Consider the following 23426-nt stretch of genomic DNA (forward strand, 5'->3'; position numbering starts at 1 on the left):
TATGGCACATTTCTATACCTGGCAGGATAAGAATCACTGCTCAATTTGGAAATTCCTCCTATTACTCCTCTACCCCCCCAACAGGCCCCCAACAGATAGATGTGGGTAATGTTCAGTAGAGGAGTAAGGAAGATTGGGGGGAGGATAATGGGCCCCCCCTGTTGGTCTCAGCCGTCCCTTCTGCCCATGGGGGGGATTCCTGGAACTGAACAAGGAATTATCCCTGGATTTTGGTTGGGGAATACCAGGAGAGCTGTAGGGAACTCCAATAAAATCTATTTTATGTCTCTAAGACTATATCTGGGTAACAAGTCTTTATAAATATCTGTAGCCGTACCAGGTGCCCACAGTTTAGCCCATAGATGTTCTGCTCGGTACTGATGTACTTCATTAGGGGGAGTAAATCCCCCAGTTTCCCAGGTCCTAATAACCACTGAAATTAGAATTTCTATTTCTCTCAAATTTATAACTCTTCAGGAGGCAGGACATTGGTGCAGACTCAGGTTTGGGAATCCAGCAATTCTCCCGGCTTACAGTATATCTATCTTTTAGCTTTTCTCTAATCCTGGGGCAGAACGTGCTATAGGGGCCTAGTGCAATACTTTAGCCCATACCCCCAGTCACAGCATGTCAGGATCTCTCTTTACTTCTTAAACTATGGTTAAACTCCCCCAAGCCCTCACCCTATCTGCATAGACTACTGCAGCCTCTACTCCTTCCTGGCTCTCCCCTCTCTGTCTCTATTGGCCAAGAAGAAGCTGATCACATGATCTGATACTGACCTATCAATAGGGGCCATTAGGCAGCAGCTTCTAAAACAGGGCTGTCCAATCAGAGGCCCATTGGGCGGATGTGGCCCTCCAAAGGATTTATATGGCCCCCAGTTTACTCAAAGGCTCCTTAGACTTTACTGTATAATATCATCATTTTAATGTATTCTGGCCCTCAAACATGCTATATGGGAAATAACTGGCCCACTACATGTAATAAGTTGGGCAGCGCTGCTCTAAAAGAACAAATATTCCCGGCTTTACAACACAAAAGATCTCATTGCTATTTTCATTCCTCCCGTTCAGTACATGAAAGCTTTGCTGTTCCCCAGTCAGGCTAGGGGATTGCACCCATAAAAGCAAGGAAACCCAGCAATTAGAGGTATGGGGGAATTCCCCAATGGGTCAAAGTAAAGACACAAAAGTGTAAGTAAAGGGAAACTCTCATTCATCCTACTCTGTCTCTTTCCAACACTCACACACAAGCCCATCACTGCTCTCCCTGTCTCAGTGTTACTATTTACCCCAATGAGTGCTTGCTCAGTGATACCCTGACAGTTCCCTCTCTCGGAGGCCATAGTAGAAAGTGAAGGGGTAAGTTCATGGGGCTCTCACGTAATGCGCTTAATTCTACTCATTGGGAAATGGTACCTCCCTCATTAGAGCCGGTGGGTGAAACTTACAGGCAGGAAATAAGGGATTTGGCTCAGTTGGTTTATGACAAAGAGTTTACCTTCCTCATATCTGACAAATATGCCCAGAAAAGGCTATGGAGTTTGTACCCCCTGGGGCTGTAACTGGGATAGAAGTTGCTGATTCAGATAATTCACTAAGGAGGTAAGTGCAGACTCAGCACTAAAACTGGGAGCTTCAAACATTTGCTTCAGAAGGTTTTCAGGAAATATTATTATGATGGTGAGTTAGTTTGACATACAGCCGTGTTCCAACAGCTTGAAGAGCATTTGCATCACTTTACTGGTGGGACCGGCACCCAACGGAACTGAAGCCAGTGAGGCGCTGACTGTCAGTTTCTTGTATTCACAGATCTTCATAAAGGGGAAGGTTTTTGTTCAGCTCTGTATCACTGTGTGTGTGGGTCGCTCTGATACTGCTGGCAGTAATAATCTGCTGCATCTTCTGCTTCCATTCTGCTGATTGTAAGGCTGTAATCTGTGTAACCTGATCCAGTCCCTCTGCCGCTGATCCGCTCTGGGGTCCCTGTGTGTCGGATACTTGCAGCATAGATCAGCAGCTTTGGTGCCTGCCCTGATTTCTGTTGGTACCAGGCTAATGCGTTGACAACACTGCTACTGGCTTTACAAGTGAAGGTGACAGTTTCTCCCGGTGACACAGAGACATAATCTGGGGACTGAGTCAGCACAATCTGCCCATAGGAACCTGAGGACACAAACAGATATGAAATCTATTATCAATACATATTTATGTAAAATGCCCCTTATTATTATGTGTATAGTGAATGTGCTCACCGGGAAGCCAGAGCATGAGTAGAGGCAGCCAGCAGCTGTGGGACACCATAGTGATCACTGCACACAGGGCTGATACAGATCCCTGAGCCCCTGCCTGCACTCACTCACATTTATATCCCCCCCCCACAAGCACAGAGGGACATGTACACTGTATGCAAAATAGATAGTTACTATGTAATAAAGTATTTTCCCCACAGTTTGATGTTTCACAGCTGTAACGGAGGAAATTCAGATTAGGCACATACATTATACACACACACACTGGTACTGACACCTAGTGGTCACTCTGTATAAATACATACTGAAATCTCTCACCAGTATAATTGCCCCATGTACCTTAGTTCTGATCAGAGCAATATTTGGAGAAGAGGCAGAAGGACACGGCATTTCCTTGCTCTATGGTATAAAATCCATGGCACCAGCTGCCAAGTACCCGACTATCAGGGCTGAGTAGTAACCTGTCACCCCCCCAATTTCCCTTGGAATTAACCAATTTATGACTCCCCTGGTCTCCCATCACTATACCTTATCTGCAGCTATTTATAGGGAAAACCCCTCCCCCTAATTAAGCCAATAAGTGTACGGCTTCCATACTAATTACATTATCATAATAGTACAAAACAATACCTATCAGTGACAAACAAACATTACGTAGGACAGAGTTGCTTAAAGAGCCCAATATTACAACCCTGTCCATTTTTAAAACATAGTCCCATCCATGACAATACAGTTGTGGCTGTAAAGAAAAAATGGTGATCACTAATAGTAAATCCATGTAAGTCATCATCAGGGTCGGACTGGCCCAACGGGATACTGGGAACAATCCCATTGGGCCCCAGTCCTGCTGGCCCCTGCTGCTTGCCGCTGCCATAAACCAGCCGCTCGCTACTGATAAACAGAAACCAGCGCCTGAAACCAAAGCTGAAATAAAAGCAAAGATGGCCGCGCGTTCCACTGTGGAACTCACAACCAGCTTCCATTTTTGCCGGAGCTTCAGTAAAGTAGCGGTAGGCAGAGAAGCAGAATGAGAGCGCTCTGTTATGCAGCCGTTAGTGGGGGAATCCTTTCATTCTATACATTTCCTTGGTTGCTGAGCTCATATTGCCCATTTTCTGCGCTGACCTTTCTTAGGACCCATATTTCTTCAGACTCCTTGATCATACGAGTACATAATGTAGCAGCTAGTGGGTGCCCTTATGTGTATGGGGGGCCCCTGGGGTGAGGCTCTCTGGTGGGCCCCAGGAACCCCAGTCCATCATGATTCCATGATACAACTGAAAAGGTTACACATATTAAAAGAAGCAAAAAAACCTGAGATTCTCATTTAGGCCCATCGGAGCCGGGGTATATAGTTTGGCAATGCACATTATCTCTTTTGAAGTAATAATCTATTATAATCTCCTCCTCTAGGGGGAGCTCTCACAGCCTAGAGAGCCAACTATCTGTGGGTGCTGCTCTGTCCTTGTAACTTAAAAGGAACTAACTAAAAGGATTTTTTTTACCTTAATTCTTGTTTCCCCCCCAATGCCAGGTGAAAATAAATAATTCTGTTACTCAATGAACCCAGTGGGAACCCACTAAAAGCAATGGCCTTCACTGATGCCCTTCTCTAATGTTAATGCACTTCTACTTCCAAGGCCACGCGGGGCTCAACCCCAACCCTGGCGTCAGCCTTTCCCTGCGCCTGTAGCCATCGTGCCGACCCGGGTTTAGGCACATGGAGTGGATCTCAACACAAAATGTAGTTTTCTGGACTGAAGTCCGCTCTGTGCCTGCACTCGGGTCGGCACAATGGCTACGACACCTATGTGCTGGGCCAAATCCGATCTGATTGGGCCAACGATTGGGTTATAACAGGGGTTATGCCGGCCCATTGGGAGAAGATCACAATAAGGCAGGCATGGGGGTCTTCACCCAACAGCAAGTTCAAACCTGCCCAATATTGATTTTTGGCCAGATATCTGTCAGGGAGGCAGTTAAACTGGGCTCATACACAGGCAGATTTGCAGCCAACTCAGTCTGAAGGGCCCGAATGTCCCTTTAATCTGATCATGTACGGCCGGCTTTAGGCTGATAGCACACGGGGGGCTCATCTATGTGAAACTGCCTGAGATCTGCCTCTGCCGCCCCCTGTTACCGTAACTGGCAAACCCCTGGCAGTGTCAGTACTGACTGTTTCCAGCCCAAACATGCTCTGGTGAGTAACCTTGGGCTGAGCAGTGTTTCTCAGTGAGTGAATGGGAGCTGATGGGGGGCTGTCGGGCTCTTTTCGGGGGATGTAGCTACTGGTTTGTGTTCTTTCCTTCCATTTTAGCTCAACAGACCGGCTGGCACTAAATCATAATCAACATTAATCTAATGTAGGGGTTTACCAAAAACGGGCCCTTAGGACAGGAACCCCTAGGACAGACCACAGGGTGGTGCTGGGAAACAGGGACACTGGGGTGACTGGGTTGTCAATAGTTAATGGGGAGGATCCCTGTAGTTCGGGTTATGGCCACAGGGTGGTACATAGGCCCATATAAGTAACGCAGCCATGTGCTGTGGGTTTTTTTGGTTGGTTAGTCCAGGGACTGCTCCAGTAATGGAGTGGGTGCCCCGGGCACAGTTCTGATATAGGAGTTTTGTAATAGATCGCTCTAGGAGTGATATGTAGAGTAGTCGAGTTTAGAATGGGCGGACATGGCCCCTCCAGGAGTGGTAAGCGAGGTTAAGACCTCCCGGCATTATATCAGCCGGAGTGCAGGGAACTAAGTGGCTAGGGAAGGTGTACCAAGGCACCACTAGTCCAGGAGGCCGGATCTGAGGAGTCCCAGTGAGAGTACCGGTGTGGGTCCCTGTGGGGTAACGTCCTAGCGTGAGTACCGGGGGAACTCTATGGTAGAGTGTCTTGCCGTGAGTACCGGGGAGAGCCCCTAGATGGGAACACATGTCGGGAGTACCGTTGGGTAGGCCAACAGGAGATGGTACTCAATGAGACGTATGGAGATATACCCTGCATTGTTTATTATTATCAAGCTGCTCCTGGAGAGGTGTCCGTCCAATAAACCCTTTTCAGTTACTTCAATTATAATCCCGTGTGGTGAAATCTATTAGTCTGGAGGGGAACACCAACCTATGAAATTCCCAGGGGGTAGGACATAAGTCCATACCACTATCCCTGGGTGGAGGCACGCCATTGCTGGGAAACGCCTGTCCCCCACAGTAAGCGGGGGCTCAGGGCTCCTGTAGCGCCAAGTAAAGAAGTAGTACCACAGTGGCTGCACAGGTGGGCTACACTAAAGTACCAAGCTTTGATTTAGTTTGACATACAGCCGTGTTCCAACAGCTTGAAGAGAATTTGCATCACTTTACTGGTGGGACCGGCACCCAACGGAACTGAAGCCAGTGAGGCACTGACTGTCAGTTTCTTGTATTCACAAATCTTCATAAAGGGGAAGGTTTTTGTTCAGCTCTGTATCACTGTGTGTGTGGGTCTCTCTTACTCTGCTGGCAGTAATAATCTCCTGCATCTTCTGCTTCCATTCTGCTGATTGTAAGGGTGTAATCAGTTCCAGAACCGCTGCCACTTATCCGCTTTGGGGTCCATTTTTCTGGGTGGATTGCATAATACAGCATCATCTTTGGTGCCTGCCCTGATTTCTGCTGGTACCAGTGCAACCTGTAGTAGGGGTCTGTCCAAAGGTTGGTAGTAGATTTACATGTGATGGTGACAGTTTCTCCCGGTGACACAGAGACATAATCTGGGGACTGAGTCAGCACAATCTGCCCATAGGAACCTGGGGACACAAACAGATATGAAATCTATTATTAATAAATGTTGGTTTAAAATGCCCCTTATTATTATGTGTATAGTGAATGTGCTCACCGGGAAGCCAGAGCATGAGTAGAGGCAGCCAGCAGCTGTGGGACACCATAGTGATCACTGCACACAGGGCTGATACAGATCCCTGAGCCCCTGCCTGCACTCACTCACATTTATATCCCCCCCCCACAAGCACATGTATATTATATGCAAACATCATGGCAACAGTTACATGAGCATATGAATATTTTTCCAGGAATTTTCATTGCTTTATTAATTAATGAAAGTACCTAAATCAATGTATTGCTAAATAAAGTCTATGTAGACCGTAGCTATTAAACTAACTAACTAATCTTTTTGTTTGTTTTTATTTATAAAACTGAAGATAGAAAATACAATCCGTTTTCCCATATCCCGTAGCCAACCTGCCTCCCCACCACCCCATTTTCAGGGGTCAATCCAGTTTTTCCTGGGCTTGATGGACAGCGCAGGGCCAGTGGCTACTGATTTTCTCAATAAGAATGCTGGTATATCTATTTTAAAGGAGAAGGAAAGTCATTTTGACATTTTAATGCCAATAGATTAGTCAGAACACTATATTTATTCTGCAGAAAGCTTTACCATACCTGAGTATCAGCCCTAGAAGCTCCCTCTGTTTGTTTAAGATAGCAGCTGCCATTTTAGCTTGGTCTCAGTAGCTTCCGTGCTGCAGCTCTTGCTGCTGGTAGCTCAGATTACACAGAGTTGGGAGGGGGAGTGAGTTGAGATGGGAGGGGGAGCAGGAGAAGGGAGAGGGAGAAAGGAGCAAACTGGGCAGACTCATGCCATGCCCTGAAAGGTTTTTCTGAGAGCAGGAAGTCTGATACCGATGAACATGTTTACAAAAAAGGAGACAATAAATCCTGTGATTCTTTTGATAGAAGACTCAGTGCAGTGTTTCTGTGAGTGCTTATGGCTGTATTTAAATAGACCTTTCTGATAAAGCTTACTGAGTTTTTTACCTTTCCTTCTCTTTAAAAAGAAAGGGGTTTGCCCAGGACAGATTAGGGGAGAACTATCCATATCCATGTTTCTCCATAGCAGCCAACTGACCAGCTTACAATGTGAGTAAATTAAGCATCAGTTATAAATACGGATATCTTTCTCTCCAGACCATCTACTATTTAACATAAAAGACTGGGCCATACACTTGTTCCTTTGGATAATTCACTGCTTTGGCCAAATTGGTGTAAATGTTGTATATTGCAAGCCCTACGCCCTAGTACATATGTGTTACACTGGGGCAGCAGTAGCATGAAGCATGTTTCCCTTTCTACATGAGTCTGTGGGCTGCCCCCGGGGCAATCTCTGGAGACTCTTAGATCCTCTCTGCCCCACTACACACACACACACAAGCATTGCACAAGGTTTTTGTAATCTCACAAATCACTGTGAGAGCTGAGAATATCGTTTCTGCCTTACAGAACCCACAATAAACTGTGAGAAGCAGAAGCGCATTAGTAGATATGAAGGAAGCAAGGGGAAATTCAGCGTATACATGTGCAACTGGTTTCAATCTTATGGTCAATATGTGTGGATTTATTATTTCTAATGCTAATGAATGTCCCAAAATCCCCAATGCAGTGATTCCCAAACTGAGGGGCTGGTGCCACCTGCTGGGGGAGTAGTGGCCGAGCTCAGGGTTGGACTGAGCCAGTGGGGCACTGAGAAAAAACCCAGTGGGACCAATCCCCATGGCCCTCTAGCGCTATCTGATCTCCCTTCTCCTGATGCCCCGAAGACAGGGTTGGACTGGGCCGCCGGGACACCGGGAAAATACCCGGTGGGCCCCGGCCCTAGTGGGTCCCAGCTGCCCAGACCCGACCCTGTTGCCCCTTCTCCTGGCCACTGATGTCCTTCCCTGAGGCGTTTCACATACGCCCATTCAGGAGAGGACGTCAGGCAGGGTTGGGTGGGGCAGGGGACGCCTCCAGTGGAGATACCTATGGGGCAGTCCGAACCTGCCTGAAGATAAGTAAAAAAGTAAGCGCGTTTGGGGGAGGGGATTGGTTGCGCAGCGGGGGCCTCTAGGGGGGTGTGGAGGCTGTGGTGGGGGCCCCTTTGGAGGTGTGGGGGCACCTTGGGTAGTAACATAACTCCAAACTGTCCCACTTTACGTGGGACAGTCCTGTTTTTTTCGCCCTGTCCCGCTGTCCCGGATACAGAATTGTCCCGCGGTGCCTTTAAGTGTCCCGTTCGTCTCTGTGTCTTCTCAGCTTTCTCCGGGTTTTCTCGGCTTCTTCCGTCACCGCAGTCTTCGGATCTTCACAGCTTCTCCCGCCGCACTTCTCTTCGGGTCTTTCGGGCTCCTTCAGGTCGTCTCGGTTCCTGCAAGTCTCGCGAGAGTATGGGATCTGGGAGTATGGGACTAAGTACAAACTTGTAAAAAAACCTTTCTAGAATTTAGTAGGGGGAGCACTTTCCCTTTAAAACATCATATGCAGCCCTGCCAACACTACATCAGAATAGAAATAACTTTGTGATCCCTTTTTCTCAAATTTAAATGACGGTATGATATTTTAAGGGGAAGTAAACCTCATTGAATTTATAGAGGTGTTATAATTTGTAAAAAAAAAACTATTGCACACTGTATTAGTTCTTGTTTGATTTGTCTGTAGCTCTGCAGATTTGGATTGGTCATATATCAGCCAAGAGACTGTAAAAGGAAAGACATTTAAGCTTAGAAGTTTAATAAAATAAATAATAAAATAAATTAAAGTCTGAGTCTGTCATAAAAATGATGGGGGCCTTAAAAATACTAGTGCACACTGTGTGTCTGATGCTGTTATTCCAACCATGGAAAAGGGGTGTGGCGTATGGGGGTGTGGCCACAGTGGGCGTGGCCAAAATAATTCATTTTGTCCTTCTTTCTCAGTCTCAAATGTTGGGAGGTATGCAGTAGCCCTGGTCGACCCTGATTTTAAAGGGACAGTCCCTCTTTTCACAGCTCAGCCCTCAGTCCCGGATTCTTACTGAAAAGTCTCTCATTTCCCTTTGATCTCCTAAGATATCAAAGTAGCTTTTGGCAGAGAGCCCAGAAAGCCCGACCGGCTTTAGGCTGATAGCACACGGGGGGCTCATCTACGTGAAACTGCCTGAGATCTGCCCCTGCCGCCCCCTGTTACCGTAACTGGCAAACCCCTGGCAGTGTCAGTACTGACTGTTTCCAGCCCAAAAATGCCCTGGTGAGTAACCTTGGGCTGAGCAGTGTTTCTCAGTGAGTGAATGGGAGCTGATGGGGGGCTGTCGGGCTCTTTTCGGGGGATGTAGCTACTGGTTTGTGTTCTTTCCTTCCATTTTAGCTCAACAGACCGGCTGGCACTAAATCATAATAAACATTAATCTAAACATATGACTGCAGAATGTAATACATTTCATACTAAAACTAACCAGTTTATACATATTACGAAATAGTACCAAGCTGTGAGTTAGTGTGACATACAGCCGTGTTCCAACAGCTTGAAGAGCATTTGCATCACTTTACTGGTGGGACCGGCACCCAACGGAACTGAAGCCAGTGAGGCGCTGACTGTCAGTTTCTTGTATTCACAGATCTTCATAAAGGGGAAGGTTTTTGTTCAGCTCTGTATCACTGTGTGAAAGGGTAAGTGTATGTCTGCATACAGTAATAATCTGCTGCATCTTCTGCTTCCATTCTGCTGATTGTAAGGGTGAAATCAGTTCCAGAACCGCTGCCGCTGATCCGCTCTGGGGTCCCTGTGTGTCGGGTACTTGCATAACGGATCAGCAGCTTTGGTGCCTGCCCTGATTTCTGTTGGTACCAGTGTAGGCTGCTCCCAACACTGCTACTGGCTTTACATGTGAAGGTGACAGTTTCTCCCGGTGACACAGAGACATAATCTGGGGACTGAGTCAGCACAATCTGCCCATAGGAACCTGAGGACACAAACAGATATGAAATCTATTATCAATACATATTTATATAAAATGCCCCTTATTATTATGTGTATAGTGAATGTGCTCACCGGGAAGCCAGAGCATGAGTAGAGGCAGCCAGCAGCTGTGGGACACCATAGTGATCACTGCACACAGGGCTGATACAGATCCCTGAGCCCCTGCCTGCACTCACTCACATTTATATCCCCCCCCCACAAGCACATGTATATTATATGCAAACATCATGGCAACAGTTACATGAGCATATGAATACTTTTCCAGGAATTGTCATTGCTTTATTAATTAATGAAAGTACCTAAATCAATGTATTGTTAAATAAAGTCTATGTAGACCGTAGCTATTAAACTAACTAACTAACTAATCTTTATGTTTGTTTTTATTTATAAAACTGAAGATAGAAAATACAATCCGTTTTCCCATATCCCGTAGCCGACCTGCCTCCCCACCACCCCATTTTCAGGGGTCAATCCAGTTTTTCCTGGGCTTGATGGACAGCGCAGGGCCAGTGGCTACTGATTTTCAGAATAATGCTGGTATATCTATTTTAAAGGAGAAGGAAAGGCATTTTGACATTTTACCGCCAATAGATTAGTCACAATAATATAATCTAGAACACTATATTTATTCTGCAGAAAGCTTTTCCTGCCTGAGTAACAGCCCTAGGAGCTCCCTCTGTTTATTTAAGATAGCAGCTGCCATTTTAACTTGGTCTCTAGCTGCTAGTAGCTCAGATTACACAGAGTTGAGAGGGGGAGCGAATTCTCATGGGAGGGGGAGCAGGAGAAGGGAGGGGGAGAGAGGAGCAAACTGAGCAGACTCATGCCGTGCCCTAAAAGGTTTTTCTGAGAGCAGGAAGTCTGATACCGATGAACACGTTTACAAAAAAGGAGACAAGAAATCCTGTGATTCTTTTGATAGAGAACTCAGTGCAGCATTTCTGTGAGTGCTTATCGCTGTATTTACATAGACCTTTCTGATAAAGCTTATTTAGTTTTTATTTTTCCTTCTCCTTCAAAGGGGCGACTTGCCCAGGACAGATTAGGGGAGCGGTCAATTTCAGTTTCTCAGAAACAGGCATTAAAGAGACACTGGTACTTTTTGTTGAAGGTGAAACCATTCTGCCTCTCGCTCACTTAGAGAAAGAGGGGCCCACATACATAGTGGCTCTCGCCCTCTCGCCCTAATACAGTGATTAGCTATGGGGGTTATGAGTAAGTGCATTAATTATGAAAAGGCTCTGGATTCTTATAAGTTTTGTACTTTTCTTTGACCAAAAAATTTTGAGTAGGCACCTACCTCATTTTTTGGAGATGTTTAAAGGTCTGGGGCTTGAGCATTTGGACCAGGGTGCTGTTTATATATAGGTACCTAAGGGCCTGTGCCTAGGGGGGTGCCCCTTGGGTGCCAATATAATCGATACATTTATAATAAATAAAAATAAAAACCTCCACAGCTGCTACCTGCACAAATCCAAAGTTGTGGGGGAGGGGTCAGAAGGCGATGGCAGGCGGATGTGACACAGTTGTGAACTACATCACTTCCGCCAGAAGGGGGAGGGGCACAGGGTGCCTAGGGTGGCACCACACCTAACCACAGAGCTGACTTGGACCACATATATGAGCTTCATGCACTTACTATTCCCAGGGGCTTATTTAAGTCTGGGACTGCCCGGGACACCGGACCTAAATACGTCCCTACATTGTGCGTGTGATGTCACTTGCCCAAAATGCACAACCCCCTACCCCCCCAGCTCTGTCGCCACATTTCCTATGAAAATCTGCAGTGGAGACTGGGGGCACCCAAGGGCCTGTGCCTAGGGCAGCACATTTTGGGAGGTGGCCCTGGGGTTCCTATATATGTATATATATATATTTTTATATTATTATAAATATAAATATAGTTATACTATTTTTATAAATATGCCCCTGATTATTCTGGGAAGCAATAATGGTCTCTTTACTCTTCGGAGTAGCCTTTCATATAAAGCGCGCATCCTTATAGCTACCCCTTTATTATATTATTATTATATTTACCCATATCCATGTTTCTCCATAGCAGCCAACTAACCAGCTTACACTGTGAGTAAATTAAGCATCAGTTATAAATACGGATATCTTTCTCTCCAGACCATCTACTATTTAACATAAAAGACTGGGCCATACACTTGTTCCTTTGGATAGTTCACTGCTTTGGCCAAATTGGTGTAAATGTTGTATATTGCAAGCCCTACGCCCTAGTACATATGTGTTACACTGGGGCAGCAGTAGCATGAAGCATGTTTCCCTTTCTACATGAGTCTGTGGGCTGCCCCCGGGGCAATCTCTGGAGACTCTTACATCCTCTCTGCCCCACTACACACACACACACACACACACACACAAGCATTGCACAAGGTTTTTGTAATCTCACAAATCACTGTGAGAGCTGAGAATATCGTTTCTGGCTTACAGAACCCACAATAAACTGTGAGAAGCAGAAGCGCATTAGTAGATATGAAGGAAGCAAGGGGAAATTCAGCGTATACATGTGCAACTGGTTTCAATCTTATGGTCAATATGTGTGGATTTATTATTTCTAATGCTAATGAATGTCCCAAAAAGCTAATGCAGTGGTTCCCAAACTGTGGGGCTGGCGCCACCTGCTGGGGGTCTTAGAGTAGTGGCAGGGCTCAAAAAAAAAAACAAAGTGGGACCAATCCCCATGGCCCTCTAGCACTATCTAATCTCCCTTCTCCTGATGCCCCGAAGACAGGGTCGGACTGGGCCTCCAAGACACGGGGAAAATACCCAGTGGGCCCCAGCGGTCCAGACCCGACCCTGTTGCCCCTTCTCCTGGCCGCTGATGTCCTCCCCTGATGCGTTTCACATACACGCATTCAGGGGAGGATGTCGGGCGGGGGGCCCTGTGGGGGCAGGGTTAAGGGGTGCGCGGTGGGGGCTCCTGCAGGGGACACATCCAGTGGAGATACCTTGGGGGGTGCGGGGCCCCTGGGGCTGTAGACCCGGTGGGCCCTGCACCCCCCAGTCCGACCCTGCCTGAAGTTAAGTAAAAAGGTAAGCGCCCTTGGGTGAGGGGATTGGGTGTGCAGCGGGGGGCCTCTGGGGGTGTGTGGAGGCTGTGGTGGGGGCCCCTTTGGAGGTGTGGGGGATCCTTGAGCAGTAACATACCTCCCAACTGTCCCGCTTAACATGGGACAGTCTTGATTTTTTCGCCCTGTCTCGCTGTCCGGGATACAGAATTGTCCCGCAGTGCCTTTAAGTGTCCCGTTTGTCTCTGTGTCTTCTCAGCTTTCTCCGGGTTTTCTCGGCTTCTTCTGTCACCGCAGTCTTCGGATCTTCACAGCTTCTCTCCGGCTCTTTCAGGCGCTTCGGGTCGTCTCGGTTCCTGAAAGTTTCGCGAGATGAGAGTATGGGATCTGGGAGGAGGATTTTCCCTTTAAAACATCATATGCAGCCCTGCCAACACTACATCAGAATAGAAATAACTTTGTGATCCCTTTTTCTCAAATTCAAATGACGGTATGATATTTAAAGGGGAAGTACACCTCATTGAATTTTATAGAGGTGCACAATAGGGCATTATAATTTGTAAAAAAAAAAAAACAACCTATTGTTTGATTTGTCTGTAGCTCTGCAGATTTGGATTGATCATATATCAGCCAAGAGACTGTAAAACGAAAGACATTTAAGCTTATAAGTTTAATAAAATAAATAATAAAATAAATTAAAGTCTGAGTCTGTCATAAAAATGATGGGGGCCTTAAAAATACTAGTGCACACTGTGTGTCTGATGCTGTTATTCCAACCATGGAAAAGGGGTGTGTTTTTACAAAATGGGTGTGGCATATGTGGGTGTGGCCACAGTGGGTGCGGCCAAAATAATTCATTTTGTCCCTCTTTCTCAGTTTCAAATGTTGGGAGGTATGCAGTAGCCCTGGCCGACCCTGATTTTAAAGGGACAGTCCCTCTTTTGACAGCTCAGCCCTCAGTCCCAGATTCTTACTAAAAAGTCCCTTATTTCCTTTCTCCTGCACCGAATTCTAAAAAAAATACAAATAAGTAGCTTTTGGCAGAGAGCCCAGAAAGATAACGAGCTTCACCTGCACTTAGATACATTGTTTATCACATTCAATTATATGCAGTGAGGAGAGGCAGTGGATACTAACACCCCAGGCACATTATATACAGTGAGAGGCACTGGGTACTGACACCCCAGGCACATTATATACAGTGAGACGCAGTCTGTATTTACAAAACCAGCACATTATATACAGTGAGACACAGTGGGTACTGAGGGCAGATATTCAGGCCCTGGCACTATTACACTGATTGGGTTATAACAGGGGTTATGCAGGCCCATTGGGAGAAGATCACAATAAGGCAGGTATGGGGGTCTTCATCCAACAGCAAGTTCAAACCTGCCCAACATTGATTTTGGGCCAGATAATGTCAGGAAGGCAGTTAATCTGATTATGTACGGTCGGCTTTAGGCTGATAGCACTCGGGGGGCTCATCTATGTGAAACTGCCTGAGATCTGCCTCTGCCGCCCCGTTACCGTAACTGGCAAACCCCTGGCAGTGTCAGTACTGACTGTTTCCAGCCCAAACATGCTCTGGTGAGTAACCTTGGGCTGAGCAGTGTTTCTCAGTGAGTGAATGGGAGCTGATGGGGGGCTGTCGGGCTCTTTTCGGGGGATGTAGCTACTGGTTTGTGTTCTTTCCTTTCATCTTAGCTCAACAGACCGGCTGGCACTAAATCATAATAAACATTAATCTAAAAATATGACTGCAGAATGTAATACATTTCATACTAAACCTAACCAGTTTATACATATCAGGAAATATTATTATGATGGTGAGTTAGTTTGACATACAGCCGTGTTCCAACAGCTTGAAGAGCATTTGCATCACTTTACTGGTGGGACCGGCACCCAACGGAACTGAAGCCAGTGAGGTGCTGACTGTCACTTTCTTGTATTCACAGATCTTCATAAAGGGGAAGGTTTTTGTTCAGCTCTGTATCACTGTGTGAGTGGCCAGCTGCTACGCTGCATACAGTAATAATCTGCTGCATCTTCTGCTTCCATTCTGCTGATTGTAAGGGTGAAATCAGTTCCAGAACCGCTGCCGCTGATCCGCTCTGGGGTCCCTGTGTGTCGGGTACTTGCATAACGGATCAGCAGCTTTGGTACCTGCCCTGATTTCTGTTGGTACCAGTGTAGGCTGCTCCCAACACTGCTACTGGCTTTACATGTGAGGGTGGCAGTTTCTCCCGGTGACACAGAGACATAATCTGGGGACTGAGTCAGCACAATCTGCCCATAGGAACCTGAGGACACAAACAGATATGAAATCTATTATCAATACATATTTATATAAAATGCCCCTTATTATTATGTGTATAGTGAATGTGCTCACCGGGAAGCCAGAGCATGAGTAGAGGCAGCCAGCAGCTGTGGGACACCATAGTGATCACTGCACACAGGGCTGAAACAGATCCCTGAGCCCCTGCCTGCACTCACTCACATTTATATCCCCCCCCCACAAGCACATGTATATTATATGCAAACATCATGGCAACAGTTACATGAGCATATGAATACTTTTCCAGGAATTGTCATTGCTTTATTAATGAATTATAAGTACCTAAATCAATGTATTGTTAAATAAAGTCTATGTAGACCGTAGCTATTAAACTAACTAACTAATGTTTTTGTTTGTTTGTTCTTATTTATAAAACTGAAGGTAGAAAATACAATCAGTTTTCCCATATCCCATAGTCAACCTGCCTCCCCACCACCCCATTTTCAGGGGTCAATCCAGTTTTTCCTGGGCTTGATGGACAGCGCAGGGCCAGTGGCTACTGATTTTCACAATAAGAATGCTGGTATATCTATTTTAAAGGAGAAGGAAAGACATTTTGCCATTTTACTGCCAATAGATTAGCCAGAACACTATATGTATTCTGCAGAAAGCTTTACCATACCTGAGTAACAGCCCTAGAAGCTCCCTCTGTTTGTTTAAGATAGCAGCTGCCATTTTAGCTCGGTCTCAGTAGCTTCCATGTTGCAGCTCTTGCTGCCAGTAGCTCAGATTACGAAGAGTTGGGAGGGGGAGTGAGTTGGGATGGGAGGGGGAGAAGGGAGAGGGAAGCAAACTGAGCAGACTCGTGCCTGTGCCCTGAAAGGTTTTTCTGAGAGAAGGAAGTCTGATACCGATGAACATGTTCACAAAAAAGGAGACAAGAAATCCTGTGTCACACAACTTTTACACATGTACACACATGTATACACAAACACTTTGTTTTTTTTTTTCATTTTACCACTTTGTTTTTAGTTTCTTTTACCTAAAAACTGTTTATTTTGACAGCGTGACTATTGGATCAGATATTCTGACCACTAATTACACTGTCATGTGACTTATTTTGTTGTTTCACTGATTTGCACAATTTTTGTGGTTTTATCGCATTTTATCCCTGTATAAGTGTTCCTAATCTGTTTTTAGCATAGCTTTGCCAGGTGTAACTTTGGTGTACAAAAATAACTTTACCTATTTTGAATTCATCAGAATGTGTACTTTCCAAAAATATATGGTTTTCTGGGGGTCTCTGTATAGTTAGGGGGGGGGGTTACTGCACATAATATGCTGTAAGGGGGCTCTGTGTGCAAAAGCTGAGCTGGCAGGCGAGAAATCCATATGCGCTATTTTCATTTTGGGTTCAGTACATACCACAGACTTTGGTATATCTATGCATATTGGGCATCAAACTGTTCAGTAGACCTTAGGTGTTCCTATTTGGGGTGATTTGCCTTTGTACGCAAGAAATTGTGTGAGATAAATGCGGCAAATTGCAACATTTTTATGCGATTTTCTAAATGTCATATAAATCTGCAAACTTAGGAAAGCTTTACAGCTTGGTACTTTGGAGAAAAAAAAATGTTTACCCATTATAGATTCGGGGGGATGTGTCCTTTCCAAAAATATATGGCTTTCTGGGGTAAGTGTACTTTTTTTGTAGCATTATCCCACATAAAGGATGTAAATGTGTCGATTTTGCAGGAGCTGAAATGATAGATCATATGGGGGTATGTTCCCATTGGGGCCCCTACATGCCACATACTTAGGTAAACCTATACATATTGGGCATCAAACTGTTCAGTGGACCCCTGGCGTTCATATTTAGGGTGTTTTATCTTGGTACCTAACACTTTGTGGGAGATAAGATGCTGCAAAGTGGAAGCTTTGAGGGCATTTTGGGAAATCAAAATTGCTAACTTTATAAAAGCTGTGCGGCTTGGTACTTTGGAGTAGAAAGACACGGGTACCCATTTTAGATTCGGGGGAATGTGTACTTTCCAAAAATATATGACTTTCTGGGGTGAGCGTTCTTTTTACTAGCTTTATCCCACATATAATGATGTAAATGTGTTGATTTTGCTGGAGTTGAAATAACAGAAATGATTAATCATATGGGGGTATGTTCCCATTGGGGCCCCTACATGCCACATACTTAGGTAAACCTATACATATTGGGCATCAAACTGTTCAGTGGACCCCTGGCATTCATATTTAGGGTGTTTTATCTTGGTACCTAACACTATGTGGGAGATAAGATGCTGCAAAGTGGAAGCTTTGAGGGCATTTTGGGAAATCAAAATTGCTAACTTTAGAAAAGCTGTGTGGCTTGGTACTTTGGAGTAGAAAGACATGGGTACCCATTTTAGATTTGAGGGGATGTGTACTTTCCAAAAATATATGACTTTCTGGGGTGAGCGTACTTTTTACTAGCTTTATCCCACATATAATGATGTAAATGTGTTGATTTTGCTGGAGTTGAAATAACAGAAATGATTAATCATATGGGGGTATGTTCCCATTGGGGCCCCTACATGCCACATGCTTAGGTAAACCTATACATATTGGGCATCAAACTGTTCAGGGGACCCCTGGCGACCATATTTAGGGTGTTTTATTTGATTACTTTATGACCTGCAGGAGATAAGATACTATAGACTGGAAGCTTTGAAAGGGTTTTTTTTTAAAAAAAATCACAAATTTTGATAAAAACCAATAACTTTAGGAAAGCATTGTGACTTGATAGTTTGGAGCAGACAGACAATTCTAACTATTCTGGATTCCCCAGAATCTGTTCTTTCCAAAAATGTACAATTTTCTGGGATAAACCTTCTGTTAGTGGAATTTTTGGCAGCTTTCTGTAGCAGTGCTTTGGAAATTTGGTAGTGTACTGCTGGGAGTTTTTGACCTATACAAGTGAGAAATCTCCATAAAACTATATATATTTGGTATTGGCACGTTCAGGAGACATGGGACTTTCCAAATCAGTTGTATATTTGTGCATAAAATAATTTTTGTTTCTGGTATGTGTGTTTATATTATTGAAAATTTGATTTTTTTTTGCATTTTTAAACATTTAGACGCCTATATCTTGTTACAGAATTGGAATTACACAAAAATTATACCATATTCTGAAAGCTTAGGTTGTTCTGAAAAAAATGATATATTGTTTTCCTGGGTAAACTAAATGTCCCCCCTTGGAAAGGCCCCTAAAGTGAAACAGTGCAAAATGTTCAAAAACTGTCTGGCAATACAAGTTCCGCTTTGACCAAAACGGCTGGCAGTAAAAGGGTTAAAGAGACACTGGTACTTTTTGTTGAAGGTGAAACCATTCTGCCTCTCGCTCACTTAGAGAAAGAGGGACCCACATACATAGTGGCTCTCGCCCTCTCGCCCTAATACAGTGATTAGCTATGGGGGCTATGAGTAAGTGCATTAAGTATGAAAAGGGTAAGACTTTGTATAAGATGTTTTGTTAAATAAAAAAAAATATTCTTTCTACTTTTCTTTGACCAAAAAGAAAAGTAAATATAGTTATGATATTTTTATAAATATTACCCTGATTATTCCGGGAAGCAATAATGGTCTCTTTACTCTTCGGAGTAGCCTTTCATATAAAGCGCGCATCCTCGTAGCTACCCCTTCACATTATTATATTTACCCATATCCATGTTTCTCCATAGCAGCCAACTGACCAGCTTACAATGTGAGTAAATTAAGCATCAGTTATAAATACGGATATCTTTCTCTCCAGACCATCTACTATGTAACATAAAAGACTGGGCCATACACTTGTTCCTTTGGATAGTTCACTGCTTTGGCCAAATTGTTGTAAATGTTGTATATTGCAAGCCCTACGCCCTAGTACATATGTGTTACACTGGGGCAGCAGTAGCATGAAGCATGTTTCCCTTTCTACATGAGTCTGTGGGCTGCCCCCGGGGCAATCTCTGGAGACTCTTACATCCTCTCTGCCCCACTACACACACACACACAAGCATTGCACAAGGTTTTTGTAATCTCACAAATCACTGTGAGAGCTGAGAATATCATTTCTGCCTTAAGGTGCCCATATACGTGAAGATCCACTCGCTTGGCGAGGTCGCCAAGCGTGCGGATCTTCTCCCGATATGCCCACCTACGGGTGGGTGATATCGGGGAAAATGTAGGCTAATTCGATCGTTTGGCCCTGGTGCCAAACGATCGAATTATAATGGCGGCAATGGGGCAATCGGTTGGGGACTGCATCAACGAGCCGATGCGGTCCCCGATTCGACTAAATCTTTTAACCTGTCCGATTGATATCTGGCCAATTTCAGGCATGCCCCCCATTCCTGCCCCTACACAGGCCGATAAGCTGCCGAATCGGTCCAAGGGACCAATATCGGCAGCTACAATCGGCCCGTGTATGGCCACCTTTACAGAACCTTTTGTAAGGCTTTTGGCAACATATATTGCCATATTTATTAGCCTTCATACCCGATCCAGTAGGGATAGTAGCGATTTAAACCTACAATTCCTTTGGTTTTGAACGAACTCATACTTAGGTACAAAGACTGCGTAGGAATTTTTATCCCTTTATTTCCTTTCTTTTTCTATTGTTTTAACGAATTTGTGATTTTAAATAAACTTAAATAAACATATTTTTATTTGTAAGTTCAGTGGTGTGCCAGTAAAAGTGTAACCTTTCTTTGTTTAATATTGGTAATCCCTTTGAACACACTGTGCACCCACTCTTTCTTGTGCGAAGTTTTTGTTCTTGTATACCTTTACAGAACCCACAATAAACTATGAGAGGTAGAAGCCCATTAGTAGATATGAGTTGATGCTAAGGAAGCAAGGGGAAATTCAGCGTATACATGTGCAACTGATTTCAATCTTATGGTCAATATGTGTGGATTTTATTTCTAATGCTAGTGAACTTCCAAAAATCCCTAATGCAGTGTGGGGCTGGCGCCACCTGCTGGGGGTATTAGGGTAGTGGCAGAGCTTAGGGTCGGACTGAGCCAGTGGGGCACCGAGTGGGACCAGACCCAGTCCCCATGGCCCTCTAGCGCTGTCTGATCTCCCTCCTCCTGATGCGCCGAAGACAAGTAAAAAGGTAAGGCTGTGGTGGGGGCCCATTTGGAGGTGCCTTGGGCGGTAGTCCTGGTGGACCCTGCAGAAGCCGGTACGACCCTTGCAGAGCTCAATGTGAAGGCCAACAAGGGTGAGATTTAAGGAGAAAGTGGGGCATTCTTAGCCGAAGGACTGATGTTTTGTTAGATCTCTAACACCGCTACGAGCAAAGTGGCGGAACTTGAACGCAGCGCGTACACATAAATATTTGCAATTTGCAATTATGCCGTGTTTAAAAAGCTCTTAGGGAGAATTGTAACATGAATATAAATTCACAATTACATACCTCCCAACTGTGCTGATTTTCGCAGGACAGTCCCTCTTTTGACAGCTCAGGCGCCAGTTTCCGGATTCTTACTGAAAAGTCCCTCATTTCCCTTTGATCTCCTGCACTGAAGCTAAAAAAGACACACATTTAATTAAATAAGTTGCTTTTGGCAGAGAACCCAGAAAGATAAGGAGCTTCAGCTGCACTTAGATACATTGTTTCTCACATTTAATTAAATAAGTAGCTTTTGGCAGAGAGCCCAGAAAGATAAGGAGCTTCAGCTGCACTTAGATACATTGTTTCTCACATTTAATTAAATAAGTAGCTTTTGGCAGAGCCCAGAAAGGTAAAAAGCCCCCCTGCATACAACTGTAACTAATAAGCTAAACAGGTCTCTTGGGGGGACTGAGATTTTGAAGCTTAAAGGGCAAGTTCACCTTCATTAGCAAAACAGTGTAAGAACACATGAAACAAGACCCCAAAACCCCCAGAAATGTGTTCAAACTTTAAATAACCTGACAAATTTAGTCAAATGGGAGTGGTGTTTAGGGGGTGTGGCTGAAACAAATGGGCGTGGCCGTGCTACGTGAAGCAATTATTTTTGTCCCTCTTTCCATGTTTAAAATGTTGGGAGGTATGCAATTATGTTTGTGTTTTAAATACATTATAAACCCACGCGGGTTGAATATTCTCACTGTGTGAATCACTCTGCGCTGCGTGCGTTTTATAAATCAGCCCCATTGAGTGTAAGTTGGCGGGGGTGGGATGTATGGAGAGAAATGAATTTGATTGGTGTCTGTGGTCACACTGCAGGGGCATAGTGTTGCTATCGAAAGAGTTAAAGTTTCAGGAAAAATGAGTTCCAACTTGTCTGAAAACTGACCAAATGCATGAATGTAATACCTACCCCTCCCTAGGGCCGGACGTTACACCACAAAAATGGGCGTGGCATCTGGGGGTGGGGCGTGGCCAAAAATAGAATTGGATTTGAGAAAAAAGGGACAGAATGTTCTGCCGCGTGTAAGGAGAATTTTCTTGGCCACGCCCACACCCCCAGGTGTCACGCCCATTTTGTGGTGTAACCTCTAACTAAACTAACAAAAACTAATATAGTGCAGTAGTTCTTTTATGAATTTTAACACCCTGTTGTGTACCTCTAAAATTCAACATGAAGGTGTACTTCCCCTTTAAAATATATGGTCATTAGAATGAGAAATAAAAAGTTTTGAAGTGGGCAGCCCTTTGAAAAACGAGGATGTCCGGTTTAAAGGGGACCCGTCACCCTAAGAAATAATTCCAAATCCTTTTCTATCATGTTAGTTGAACAAAATAAAATTTACTTACACTGTATACATTATTATTATTGTTCCCTTCAGTCTTGGAATATACAGTCACAGCCAGCAGGGCGGCGCCATTTTGTGATCACTGTTATTAAGGCAAAGCTTTGTATCCCCCCAAAATCTTATGCATTTGCCATCGGGGGGATATCTAGGAAGTGCTGAATGGAAAGTTAAAGTAATTGTAATTAAAAATCTGAGCTGTCAATCATATATTGCCTGCCCCGCCTCTATGCCTGCGGCATAGAGGCCAGGCAGGCAATATATGATTGACAGCTCAGATTTTTAAATACATTTAGAACAAGTATGGGCGATTTTATTAAAATTTAAACTTTTATTATACAGCTTTTTATGTGTGGGTGACAGGTCCCCTTCAATGATAACTAAACCACATTTTTGGCCAGTTGAGACCCGAACAGGCCTTAGAAAAACCAAACTGTTTGGGTCAAAACTGTATATATATATCTAGGGTCAGAGTTGCCAGATTTATTTTTCCAAAGTCAGTTCTAAAACCAGCCCCAAACTAGCCAAAAGCCACTTCGAAAGTAGCCCAAAAATAGCCCAATATGCGCAATGAAAAAAATTCTAAAAAAAAAAGTATATATGGGAAACCTGCCTTTTTATAATCACTACCCATGCCCTGTGCCCCCTCTTCAGTGGGATGGCTGGTAATTCCAACAATCTCATACCCTATAGAGCAGGGAGCAGGTTGCAGAGCAGACAGTGCTTCTGTCTATACTAATTGCATGCTGGGTATTGTAGTTTTATATTATTCCTAGCTGTAGGCTAATTGTTAGATACAAACTACATTACCCAGCATGCACTGGGACAGGCACGTCAGGTTTACTAGGGGAAAAAACTTTGGCTAGTTTCCAAACTACAAACCTGCCAAGGCTAAAAAAAAATAGCCCAAATCTGTCCCTTGGCGGGTTAGTACTTTGGAAACCCGCCTGGGCTTTAAATTAGTAGCCTAATTTGGCAGAAAAACCGCCAACCTGGCAACCCTGTCTAGGGTGCAATAGAACGATTCCCCTCAAACAGCAGCAACAAAAACTACACTTCCCAGGGGGCACCGCGCCGCCGCTCTCTCTCCCAGCCCCGCCCTCCTAGTGTATGAACTGCGAGTCACCTGTGGTGACGTTTCCGTGGCTACCGGTTGTATGCCCGGTCAATTGCTTTCGTGCTGCCCATCGGAATTTCCATGTGTTCCATGCCCCCTACGTCCTTTAGCCGCACCGAATATCCCGGTTTTTAGGTTTCAGCTATTCATGACTGAACCTCTATGCTTTTCAGTCAGGCAATGACGAGGGCACCCTGGCGGTCCTAATCT

General features: G+C 44.6%; 4 gene segments (V, D, J or C); all 4 read right to left on the reverse strand.

Moving 5' to 3' along the window:
• Positions 1–1559: 1559 nt before the first annotated feature.
• On the reverse strand, positions 1560–2382 carry LOC116408415. The segment is given in 2 exon segments: positions 1560–2168; positions 2258–2382. Coding segments are annotated over 2 exon segments (366 nt in total).
• A 3277-nt stretch (positions 2383–5659) lies between these two features.
• Positions 5660–6220, reverse strand: LOC116408262. The segment is given in 2 exon segments: positions 5660–6036; positions 6126–6220. Coding segments are annotated over 2 exon segments (369 nt in total).
• Positions 6221–9156: 2936 nt separating this feature from the next.
• On the reverse strand, positions 9157–10211 carry LOC116408417. The segment is given in 2 exon segments: positions 9157–9998; positions 10088–10211. Coding segments are annotated over 2 exon segments (357 nt in total).
• Positions 10212–14740: 4529 nt separating this feature from the next.
• On the reverse strand, positions 14741–15506 carry LOC116408418. The segment is given in 2 exon segments: positions 14741–15347; positions 15437–15506. Coding segments are annotated over 2 exon segments (357 nt in total).
• Positions 15507–23426: the final 7920 nt, after the last annotated feature.

This window comes from Xenopus tropicalis, chromosome 1 (assembly GCF_000004195.4).
Source record: "Xenopus tropicalis strain Nigerian chromosome 1, UCB_Xtro_10.0, whole genome shotgun sequence".
In the NCBI taxonomy this organism is placed as follows: Eukaryota; Metazoa; Chordata; class Amphibia; order Anura; family Pipidae; genus Xenopus; species Xenopus tropicalis.